Here is a 12,500-nt window from a genome sequence, read left to right as displayed (position 1 = left end):
AGTTGCCTGTGTAGTATCAGTAGTATTAAGCGTACCTGGCATCTTTGGAACATGTATTGTGTAAGATGTTTACGAAGTGCTAAATGAGGGTACGCCTTGTGTTGTCTACCTGCCGTTGATGACAGTGACAAAAAGTCTAAAAATGTTGAGCTTTGCAATGTCAGGTGTTGGCTACACATGCTTCTTCATTTTTTTTCTTTTTTACTAATTTGCGCATATTTGTTTGTCTATATTTCGTAGGCCCGCTGTCCTTTGCCCAGTCGATGCCGTCACAGGTGCGAGGGGCGTGAAGGACACCGGTAATTGTAGTGTCTTGCAGCGGCGTCTGGAGTTGGACCGCAGAAGGGGGAAGGGGGCGAAGGGGGAGGGAAAGGGGGACGGGGCGGGATGTTGTTGTGGAGGATCATCCACGCTTCTCTGTGTTTCTGTTGCTGTGTTAGGGTTTCTCTTTGTCGCGTCTTGTTTTTTCTTTTGGTCTGTAAATGATACTGGAATACAAACCGAGAGAGAGATTGCTTAAGGGGAGGCGCTAGTGTACGCTAGTGTATTCGTGACAACTAGAAGGGATGAAGTTGAAGAAGTGTAATGAAAAAAGGGCGTTGAGGACAAAACAAAGGGGAGTGAGTGAGTGGGTACAAGAACGAGGGGAAGGGAGAAAGAGTTGGGACTTCGAGAAAGACAGATCGGGAGGAGAGTGACTTCTCTCTATTGTCTTGTTAAGGATTTTTGAGAAGACGAAACCCATAACACTATTTTCAAAAGTACGTGTTTAAGGTTAGACCAGGCATAGGAATAGGGGGCCCCTTTTCATAACTTGATAAGTTATAAAGGCCCATTGAGGTACGGTAATCAGGTGAATAGATCGGCTGCTTCAGGAATGGTGATAAGCTGATAAGATTATTGCTGCCAGGAAGTAGTGAATGTTACTGATCTTGCTGCGGTGAAACCTGAGTAAACATGTTCCGATTTTCATTATCGTTCGTTCTCTCTCTCTCCCACCTTCCTGAGAACCTCTTGAAAGGAGTTCTTTAACATTACACGTGGCCGAGGGCGCTACTGAGGCCTCTGTGATTTGCGTAGGACTGTTTAACCAATACTTTATTTTTCACGTAACATTTTGGAGGGTTGTTATACTAAAGAGGGAAGGTAAGGAGCTGTGTGTATCGTGGTTTTGGGTCACTGCGGTCGAGATAGGTGATATTTACGTCAAATATGGATAAAGTAGTAGGGGGTAAAACGGTGTATTAGATTTGTAGTGTACCGGATATGGTAATGCTAGTGGGTAAGGAGGGGGAGGGGGGAGGAGGGGTTGAGGCCTGGTATTTTGGCGGCGCTGGGGGCTCGCTTCTCCGAAACGCGGTTCAGAATCCTGGGAAAGCTTCTTTTGGCTTCCTTTCCTTTGAGTTTCTAGTTATCGGCGGTGGAAAGGTGATTCTCCGGGATGATATGAACGAAAGGCTGCCTCGGGACCTTCTTGTTGTTTTTTCCCTTGTGTTTTATTGAAGCGATGCGACACTCTCCCTCTGACGCGGGTGGGGTGGGGTGGAGGGGGGGGGGTGCGGCACCGGAAACCCTTTGTAGAGAATACGTTTTTTTTTTCCCATTTACGAGGGGACTTTGTGAATGGGTGGAGTCGTGTGCATGGGGAAGCCATACACACACCACCGAGTTCATGCTTGTGAAAAAGACACGTGGAAGCACTTTGAGCATTGTGCTGAGAAGATGCTGAGTGGTTTGCTTGGTGTTGTTCAGCAGTTGCATTAGGACATCACGTTGATACAGATTCCCACCGTTTCATATTTTCTCTAACGTTGTTGTTTTCCTTTCCCAGCTGGAGACGTTCCCGGGTCGTGAGGGAACCTCTGTGCCTCAGCTGACCGATGGCGTCGTCATGGCAACCGTCCTTCACCAGATGTGAGTACTCTTCCGCCGGGTCTGGTGTGTCTGCCTCAACCTCCTCTTCTTTCTCCCCTTTCTTCATCTCCCTATTGTTTTCCTTCTACTGTCCCTTCTCATCTTGTTCCTCTTCTCCCCTGCCTCCTCTCCCTTCTCCGTCTTGTCCCTCTTCCCCCCTTCTTCCTCCCCGTCCTCTTCTTTCTCTCCTTCCTCCTCTCCCTTCTCTTCCTTCCCTTCTCCCTCCTCTCCCTTCCCTTCCTTCCCTTCTCCTCCCTCTTCTCTTCCTCCCCTTCTCCCCCTTCTCCTAGCCCTTCTCTTCCTCCCCTTCTCCCCCTCGCCCTATCCCTTCTCTTCTGCCTCCTCCTCCCCTTCTCTTCTTCCTCCTCCTCCCCTTCTCTTCTCCTCCTCCTCCCCCTCCCCCTCCCCCTCCCCCTCCCCCCTCCTCCTCCCCCTCCTCCTCCCCCTCCTCCTCCCCCTCCTCCTCCCCTCCTCCTCCTCCCTCCTCCTCCTCCTCCTCCTCCCTCCTCCTCCCCCTCCTCCTCCTCCTCCTCCTCCTCCTCCTCCTCCTCCTCCTCCTCCCCCCTCCTCCTCCTCCCCCTCCTCCTCCTCCCCCTCCTCCTCCCTCCTCCCCCTCCCCCCTCCTCCTCCCCCCTCCTCCTCCCCCCTCCCCCTCCTCCCTCCCCCTCCTCCTCCTCCTCCTCCTCCTCCTCTCCCTTCTCCCCCTCCCCTTCCTCCTCCTCTCCCTTCTCCCCCTCCCCTTCCTCCTCCTCCTCCTCCTTCCCCCCCTCCCCCCTCTCTTCCTCCTTTTATTTCTCCCACTCTTCTCTCCCTCCTCCTTTATTTTCAGTGCATCTCGCGTGTGAATGCGTGAGAGTTTCCGTAAATGTGTTCAAGCGAAGGGATCAGAGGGGTTTCTTCTGTCTGTTGCCGGAGACGCTTAGAGTTACCTGCACCGTTCGATTTCCTTATCTCACAGCGCCACCGCGTTATCAGCGTAATGCCGATATGACTCATACACGGGTCGCTACACCGTTATTTTGTAGAAGAAATTGTGTGCCGGCATTTGTTTGTTCGTGTGTTCCGGCGAGAGGCTTCGTGGCCGCGGTACGATCAGGTTGTTGATGCCAACGTCTGCGACAAGATGTTGGCATCCGCAGCTGACGATCAGCAGGTGACGTCGCAGGCCATCGGCGGGTGACGGTAGTCGGCCCGGTGGACACAGCGGGTTGACGTGGAGATGTATGCTTCGGCGGCGTCAGACTGGGGAATAGAACGCGGTGTGAGTGAATGTCACAGGGTTAGTCAAGGAAGACCGCGTGTCTAGCGGAGAGGTCGCCTCTCGGCCAACAGGTGACACGACCTGGGCAGCCATAGAAGTGCCGGCGAGGTGGCACTCTGCTCGTTCAGCCTCGCCTGGCTGTCTTGACTGAGAACAGCCAGCGAGATGCGTCACCTGCAGACGAGCTCAGCTGTCTCGGCATAACCGGCTGGCTAAAGAACGCCTGCCCACGCTGCAGTCAGTGGCTTAGCACCTGGCCGAGCTGCTCACGGCAGGGCTTAAGTGCGTACTGCGGCGTTGAGTGAGGGGCGTAACGTAACACCTCGCCGTGCCGTTCCGGTCCCGGGCTTCCTCCGTTACCCGCCTGGTGTCACAGTTGCGGCGGGCGGGTGCGGCGTCAGCGGCGTCAGCGGTGGCGTAGCATGTCCTTACCGCACGTCGTTAGTCATTGCACTTTTGCTCTTCCGCATGCTTCGTCCTCTCGTCACTGCCGCTGCGCTTTTGTTCCCGGCGCGCCTGCGGTTTTGCTGCAGTACTTCTCCGGCCGCGGGCAATTTGGCTTTTTTTTGCAGTCATTTGCTCGGGTGCGTATTCCGTGGCTGGTGTACTCACTCCTTGTATTTTTACGTTTACGCGAATGGTTTCCCTATGTAATCGGTTTTGTGTACTTGTGGATTTATTTACGAATGGCATTTACATGCCTTCATGTTTGTTTGCATTGCTCTCGTTCATTCTGCACTTTAACACGGGAGAAGTTGCAGCCCAACATCCACACCTACTACACCTCTGATGCTGATGAAGTGGAGGGGGGGGGGGGGGGGGCCTGCGCCCACGTGAACAAATAGCGCCACTCGTGATCACGCTTCTTTGTGCATTATTATCGCCTTTCATTAAGCACCTTTCCGCCTATCCCGCCTTTAGGTGCGTGATGAGCAGGGGGCGGGAGGGGGGGAAGGAAGGAGAAGGAGGGAGGAGAGGGAGTGGGGGTTAGGAAAAGAGAGAGAGAGAGAGAGAGAGAGAGAGAGAGAGAGAGAGAGAGAGAGAGAGAGAGAGAGAGAGAGAGAGAGAGAGAGAGACAGAGAGACAGAGAGAGAGAGAGAGAGAGAGAGAGACAGAGAGAGAGGGAGTGGGAGAGAGAGAGAGGGAGAGGGAGAGGGTATGAAAGAAGAGGAGGGAGAAGGTGAGAGAAGAGAGGGTCGGAGATAGGACAGAAGAGAAAGGTGGGAAAATAAGGAAGTGGGGGGTTGGGGGGGCAGAAAAAAAAGGTAAAGGTAAAATGATTGTGAAAATGATAGGTAGAAAAAACATTATGGAAATAATAGCAGTAATGATGATCACATTATAAAAATGCCTGTAATGATAATGATAGTAATGATGGAAAACAAATACAGCGATGGTGACAGTGAAGATAATGATAGTGCAGCAATGGTGAGCATTATGATAAAGATAATGTCGGAAATGATAAACTAACAGGAGAAAGCAAGCCAATTCTGCTAATTGTCATTAAAGACCCCGACCAGCCTTCTCTCTCTCTCTCTCTCTCTCTCTCTCTCTCTCTCTCTCTCTCTCTCTCTCTCTCTCTCTCTCTCTCTCTCTCTCTCTCTCTCTCTCTCTCCCTCCCCCCCTCCCTCTCCCTCTCCCTCTCCCTCTCCCTCTCTCTCCCTTCCTCTCTCTCCCTCCCTCCCCCTCCCCCTCCCCCTCCCCCTCCCCCCTTCCTCTCCCTTCTCTCCCTCTCTCCCTCTCTCCCTCTCTCCCTCTCTCCCTCTCTCCCTCCCCCTGTAATGATGGTGGGAATACAACTGAAATCGTCGTCGGCGTCAGCAGAGTTCGTGGCCTGGTTCTCGCGTGGCCTCGTGCTGGAGGTAGGGGAGGGGGGTGCGGAAAAGCTGGGAAGAGGGAGGTCTGGGGGGAGGTCTGGGGGGTTGTGACGGCCTGCTGGTGGTCACACGCGATCGCCGGCGTCGTGCGGCGCGAGAGGGCGCGACGCCAGCGCCGTCCTGGAGCCCGGCTTGAGGCTGACGCTGTGCAATGTTGAGCGCTGGGGTTGGTTCGGCTGCAGTTTTCCTTGGGAGCGTGATCCTATTGTATGTGTGTCAAAAAAAATATACATACATACATGCATACATGCTTACATACATACATACATACATACATACATACATACATACATACATACATACATACATACATACATACATACAATATATATATATATTATGTATGTATGTATGCATGTATGTATGTATGTATTTACATGTACATATGCGCACACCCACACCACACCACACTACACTACACTACACTACACTACACTACACTACACTACACTACATTACACTACACTACACTACACTACACTACACTACACTACACTACACCACACTACACCACACCACACCACACCACACCACACTACACCACACTACACCACACACACACACACACACACACACACACACACACACACACACACACACACACACACACACACACACACACACACTCACACACAAACATATATATTCATACATATATCTGTGTGTGTGTGTGTGTGTGTGTGTGTGTGTGTGTGTGTGTGTGTGTGTGTGTGTGTGTGTGTGTGCGCATGTGTTGTATATATATGTTTATATATATAAATATATATATATATATATATGTGTATGAATGTATGAAGGTATATATGTATACACATGGATATGTATATATATGTATATATGTGTATATATATGTATATATATTAAAGTAAGTAATTTTTTAGGGAATGAAGGCAGTAGGCTCATTTTAAAGATATAATATTCGGTCTAGTGGGATCATTTTCTCATCCACAGAAAACGTTCCTTGTCGACTCAGATTTCCTTTACGCTCGTCAGTCGTCGCCATTACTTGTCTTCTGGTCCCGATTTTCAACGTAAACAAGCCACTGCTTACCTTGAGACTGGTGCTTTTAGAGGGCAGATGTGCAGACGCGGACGAGAGCGACCGAGCCTCGGGGGGGGGGGGGGGGGGGGGGGGGGGGGGGGGGGGGGTCGTGACAAAAGGCACATGCGAGGCAGCTGCACGGGGCGTCCGATGCCTTTATTCCCATCCCCACCTGGCTACCTGGCTGAAGAAGAAGGGAGGGGGGGAGGGGGCAGAGGGAGGGGCAGATAGGCCGACGGAGATACGTGGCTGGGTCGGGGGCAGCGGCGGGAGGGCGGAGGCGAGGCGCTGCAACCGCCGGGGCCTGAAGGTCTTCGATGAAGGAGAACGTTGAGTCACGGCCATTACTCCGCGGTCTGGAAAAAAAAAAAAAACACACACACAAGTGCAGACGTAGACATTCGAGCACGCATGCAGGCGATCTCGCACGCAGATTTGCATTGCACACGAACGCAAACGCGCAGATGAAAACACTTGCGCACGTGAAAACGCATTCTCACACGTACACGAAAACGCATTGTCACATGTACAGTCACTGCACTCACACGCACTCTCAAAAGCACACTCACACACACACTCACACGCTCATTCACGCTTACACTCACGAGCACACGAAAACACACGCACGCTCACGAGAACACGATAACACACGCACATGGGCACTCATGCACACGCACACGTACACGTACACGTACACGTACACACACACACACACACACACACACACACACACACACACACACACACACACACACACACACACACACACACACACACACACACACACGAACACACACAAACACACACACACGAACACACACACAAGCACGCAGCGTTCGCGCCCCAGAAAATCCTGACCTTGGTCTGGGAAACCCAAAGCTCAAAATAAATATATTCTTTCCAATTTCCCTCTTTAGCCTCCCCCCTTTGCCCCCTCCCCTTCCCACCATTACCCTTGCCCTTACTCCTTTCCCCTTCTCCCTTTCCCATTCTCCAGCTTCCACCTTCCCCTTTCCCCTTTCCCCTAGTTTCCGCTCCCTATATTCCCGGCTTCTTCCTCCCCCTTTCCTCTACCTCCTCCTCCCCCTTTCCTCAACCTCCTCCTCCCCCTTTATTGTCAGCCTTCTTCTCCCTGTTTATTCTCAGCATTCTTTCCCCCCTTTATTCTCAGCCTTCTCCTCCCCCTTTTACACCTCCCTTCCTCCCCCCACCCCTCCCCCCACCCTGTCCATGCACTTATCGTTTGTTCTTTTCATCAGCAAAGGTTGTTTACGGTTTTGTTTACTTTGTTTATTTCCTTGCTCATTACGTGGCGTTGATGGAGTTGCCACGATGGCGTACGAAGGATGGCGTACGTGAGGGAAGAAGGCATGGGTGTTGATGGGGTTGCAGGGGTGTTGAAGTCTAGGTGAGGAGAATGGAAGGAAGGAGGAGGGAGGGAGACGGAGGGAAGAAGGGAGGAAGGATAGGGGAAAAAGGAGGGGGGGGAGGGACGGGGTTAATAGCGGGGATGGGAAGATAAATGTGTGTGCGTGTGCGTGTGTGTGTGTGTGTGTGTGTGTGTGTGTGTGTGTGTGTGTGTGTGTGTGTGTGTGTGTGTGAGAGAGAGAGAGAGAGAGAGAGAGAGAGAGAGAGAGAGAGAGAGAGAGAGAGAGAGAGAGAGAGAGAGAGAGAGAGAAGCAGGAAGAGAGGGGCATAAGGAAGCTAAACTTAGGGAGAAGTAAAGGAGAGAAAAAGTAGATACAAAAATACATAAAAATTCTGATAAGAAGGTGAAGGCGACTGAAAAGGTTAAGAGAGAGAGAGAGAGAGAGAGAGAGAGAGAGAGAGAGAGAGAGAGAGAGAGAGAGAGAGAGAGAGAGAGAGAGAGAGAGAGAGAGAGAGAGAGAGAGAGAGAGAGAGAGAGAGAGAGAGAGAATTAGTGAGGCAAAAAGAGAAAGAGAAGAGAATAGAGAAGAAAAGAGAGGAGAGAAGGAGAGAAAAGATGGGAGGAAAAGGGGTCTGTCACGCCTCATTACCTATAACCACCGCTCACAGATTTCCACACAACGGAAGGGGCATTTATCATTTGTTTGCGTCTGGGTCACCTCACCGCCGTGTGAACGAGTAACGTGAAATGCTTTAGTAGAAGCAGAACAATGTTGTTGTGGGGGAGAGGGAGGGGGAATGAGGGGGAGAGAAAGAGAAGAGGGAGCACAGAGAGGAAGGGAAGGAGGAGAGGGAGTGCAGATAGAATTGTTGGTGTTGTTGGAAAGTCTTGGTGATTTGCATTCAGCGGACCTATGGCTGCTAGTTACGCCTCATTCCCGTGCAGGCAGAAAAATCCATCCATTTACTTTTTTCCATTTTCCCTCTCCCTTTCTTGTGCTTGCACGTGTTTCGGATCCTGAGCGCCGTGGTGGTGAAGGTTGGCAAGCCTGGTCTCTGCCGGCTGGGGTGAGTCATAGGTTTACAACACCACCACAAACCCTCCAACCTTTTGTGGCGTAGGTCTGGTGCAGGAGTCTGTCGCCCTTTGTCTTAGCCAGTCATCACGCGAGCCCGAGTGCCGCGGGCGTCGCTGGTGTGGCACCGGGGTTGGAGATGGACGTGTATGGTGTAAGGGAACTCCCGTGTCATAGCCTGGAATGAGGGTTGGGGTTGCGGAATGCGATGCGGTCTTCTTTTTGGATGATGTGGGGTTGCGGGCGGAAAGTAGGTGCTCTTGATTCAAAGCTTCGTATTGGATATCTCAGTCAAATTATTTTGAAAATATTTTCAGTGATTGATAAAGCCTTTTTAGGGGGGGGGGCTAAACCTAAAAGTAGCAAGGTCGTGAGCGAAAGTCGAGTTGATTTTATTATCATAATCAAATTATGAATGATTAAACGACAGAAATTAGGTATTTAGCTTCTATTGTATGCCCTCTATCTGTTACAATCGAGGACCCTATAAAATCACGGGGAAAACGTTATTTAATGACTAGCCCTGCGTCTCAGCTGCAAGACGAAGCTGATTATGGTCAGTCGGCGCTCTTGTAATTGCAGGAAATTTCTCGGCCATTGCAGCCGTGGGGATGGCTGCGGCGATAGTGGTCACGGCTGTTTAAGCAGCTTGTGAGAGAGGTTACGCGGTCTTGGCCAAGTGGCGGCGATAAAAGCAGAGCGGGAGCGTGAAGAGAAAACGTTCTTGTGCATGGGCAGCGATGTGAGCATGGATTAAGCTGCAGCATCTGTATCGACACAGCGAGAAAGAATGTGCTCGCCATTTCTTTCCGACTTGTCACCTGCGGCTTAGCATCGGCCGCCATTTTGAAACCAAAAACTTTCTTCGTAAAACTAGCTTGCTCTCGCATCTCTCTAAATGGAGCTAGAATGTGAGTCCAGTATATGGCGCATTGCTTGGGCTTTGGCTTGTAGTGATTTGGCTGGAAGTAAGAAACAGCGAGGGGAAATAGGAAAGGTAAAATGGGAGAAATGGGAAAGACAAATAAAAAGAGAAAAATAAAAAAGACTGAAAAAGAAAAGGAAAAGGAGAGAAGGAGAGAAGGAGAGATTGGGGTGAGGCCCACAAACGCACTGGCAATACTAATGGAACGGTGTCCAGTTAATGTGGAGTTATGATTGTCGTTTTGTAGTTGGATTAAGTCGGAGAAAGGCCTGGTTAGGGTTAGGACAAGGGTTTCGTTGAGCTCGGGTTATGGGGATAATTTGCCCAGATAACGGGGATGTGTAAAAGCATTAAGGGATTTAGGGAGCAGAGTCATCGCCGTACCCAAAAGGAACTTAAAGGGAGCCCCTCTTACCCCCCTCCCCCTCTTGTGTTGTGGCTCCTGTGATTGTTATCTTGCGTTGTGGTTGCCTCGGGCACGCATCGGCTGAAGGCGCTGAAGATGGGGCTGATAGTGTTCGTTTATGTGAGGTTGTGAGAGAGGGTCTTTGTGAAGTAACTTCGCTTGCATATGTATGCGTGCAAGCATTTGGTGTGTAACCATGTGCGTGTGCTTGCGGTTTCGTTACAACCTTGAGTTCGTGCCCAGGTCAGACAGGAAAGTGGATTCGGGAACAACAGTCAACTCAAATAAGGCACATTTAGTGGTTTCCTGTGTGTTTGAGTCACCATTACTGTGAAAGACTCGTGGATTGATAGTCTTGAAAGGTTGAAGATGAAAACAACGAAATGGAAATTTGTGGGACTTTGTTTTGAGACTCGACGCCAGTGAAGGGGTGACCTTGCCGAGAAGGTCCACGCTGTCGGCACGTCTAGTAGGTCGTGTGATGCGTGACGTGTTGTCAGGAGTAACCAAGAGTGAGTGAGCAGAACCGAGGGCGACGAAACAAAGACAAGGAAATGGCTGTTGATAAATTAGGAGAAAAGGGAATAGTAGCGGGCGGTAGAATGATATTATTTAGGTATATTTCTATTATAAAGGATAATTATAAAATGACAGGATAAGGACGGACAAGGACTCTGGTCCGCCATATGCCTTTTGTCTCTTTGGTTCATCTCTTGTCACTCGTACATGTCCTGGACATGCACGGGCTTAGTCCCTACACATACACTTGCCTAGTCCCTCAATATGCAGGTGCTCAGTCCCTGTGCATGCACGTGCTGAAGCAAACACGAGGCTGGTGCATTTGTGCACATTTCCTTTACATCAGTCGTGCACCAGATGAACGGATGTTCTTATATTCTCCCCGGACAATGAACCCAATAGAGCAGTCAGTAAAAACACTGCTCGTAATGTGCAAATCGTTCCCTGATTGGACGGGGAGTCGTGCATGCGGATGACACTGTTTTTAAGTATCTCGGTCGAAACCAGGATTAGAATTCCGGCGGAAGTGGTACCTGAAGTCAGGGGCATGGTCAGGTAAGTGGCGCGGAGGAGGTGGGGGAGATGGTGAGGGGCTCTCCTCAGATGATAGGAGGGGAGGGGGAATCGAGAGTTTAGTGCTTTATTGCTGAACTTTTATGTGGGTCGTTGACAGGATAATGCAGTTTCCGTGCATTGGAACACACATGAGATCTGGATCCCGATTTTTACGAGGATAGTACTATTTTAGATGCAATGATCGGAAGCTCTACAATGTTGCTTAAAGGAGTGATTGATGAATTAATGGGAGAGGTGTCCAATGGGTTTATGGGTTGTAGTGACGCCCAGCTCGCGGGTCTGTGGAGGCGGCCGTAGCGGGAGGGGTCAGCGGCCACAGACGGAAGTTGTGGCTGCTGGCGGTGCTCTGATGGCGGCCGCCGCCGCCGATCCTCATGTAGCCTCGCGTAGGATCACGGAACATGGCCAGGACGCAGAACAACACGGTAGTATTAATAGCAGTTCGGTCGTGCCTTCGTTCCGCCTACCTCGCCTTCCTTCGATTGCGTGATCTATCTCTTCCCAACGAGCGGGTGTGTTAATACTCCAGCTACGGTTGCCGAGGCCTGTGTGTGGGGGTGATTTCCTAGCCGTGGAGATATCATTTGTATTTTCGAGATTCTAAACTTTGGTAGCAAAGGGACACAAATCACTTCAATCGAAAACAGGTAATACATCTCCGGAAAGATTAAACTTCAAATTGGCAGAAATAAAATCAATCTCAAATCACCCTTCTGTTCCTGTGTTTATCCTTTGTGTGTTTAGTCTACAGGCGTTGTTCAACCTCGACTGTCACTCTTGCCTGTTAAGTTAGCCATTTATGAAAGTTGCTGATATTGTTCCCGAGCACGTGTAGCCTCATCCTCCTAACACCGAAGTCGGGAGGGAATAATGGCGTCGGTATTTCCTCCGGTCACAGGAAGTTCATAAGTAGCGCTAATCGGGATTTTTCCCTGAACCAAACAACCTTGAAGTTTCCTTGCGAGCAGAGGCTTTTACCCGCTAAACTTTTGATCTGCTGTGTCTAGCAGCTGTCGAATCTGCTAATTCTTTTTATGTCTGGTCTCCTTCTGTTTATTGAATCTGTTTTATTTTGGTCTCGTATAAGTGTTATCTTTTATGGGGCGGCGGCGCATGCTAAAAAAGCCTGTTATCTCCTCCGTATGATCCAGATTAAGGAAAGTCGCTGCCTAGCTAGCCAGAAGCAATTGCTTCCTGTACGGCCAGTGTATAACCGCCCTACAGAAGGGCTAATTTGTTTTATTGGTCCAATATAGTGATATCTGTAACCTTTATAACTTATCATTCGAATCGGTCTTATCTGTGTCATTTCCCTTATTTATGTGAGACCTTTGAATTTATTTTTTAGTTCGATTTCACTATTACTACACAAGTTTATAATCATCATCATCATTATCATGAACTCCGAGAGATACGACAACGTCAATGATGATTCCTGCTACTAATTACTGATTATCCCATAAGAACTACGAATATTAATATTAATGAGGGGTCCATGATTTATCGCCACTCGACGCCTTACAATTGAAAAAGAAA

The 12,500-nt window shown here is 49.9% G+C and overlaps 1 protein-coding gene across 2 annotated transcripts in view; it reads left to right on the top strand.

Moving 5' to 3' along the window:
• Positions 1-12,500, top strand: part of LOC125027135 (protein Hook homolog 3-like) — a 149,149-nt gene that overhangs the window by 2,698 nt on the left and 133,951 nt on the right. For both annotated transcript variants that reach the window (XM_047616034.1, XM_047616120.1), the window contains exon 2: positions 1,832-1,914. In XM_047616034.1, the coding sequence (XP_047471990.1) occupies positions 1,832-1,914 (83 nt within the window). The remainder of the gene's footprint in view (positions 1-1,831; positions 1,915-12,500) is intronic.

The sequence above is a fragment of the Penaeus chinensis genome, chromosome 1 (genome assembly GCF_019202785.1).
Source record: "Penaeus chinensis breed Huanghai No. 1 chromosome 1, ASM1920278v2, whole genome shotgun sequence".
Classification (NCBI taxonomy): domain Eukaryota; kingdom Metazoa; phylum Arthropoda; class Malacostraca; order Decapoda; family Penaeidae; genus Penaeus; species Penaeus chinensis.
This window is presented reverse-complemented; position numbering and strand designations above follow the sequence as displayed.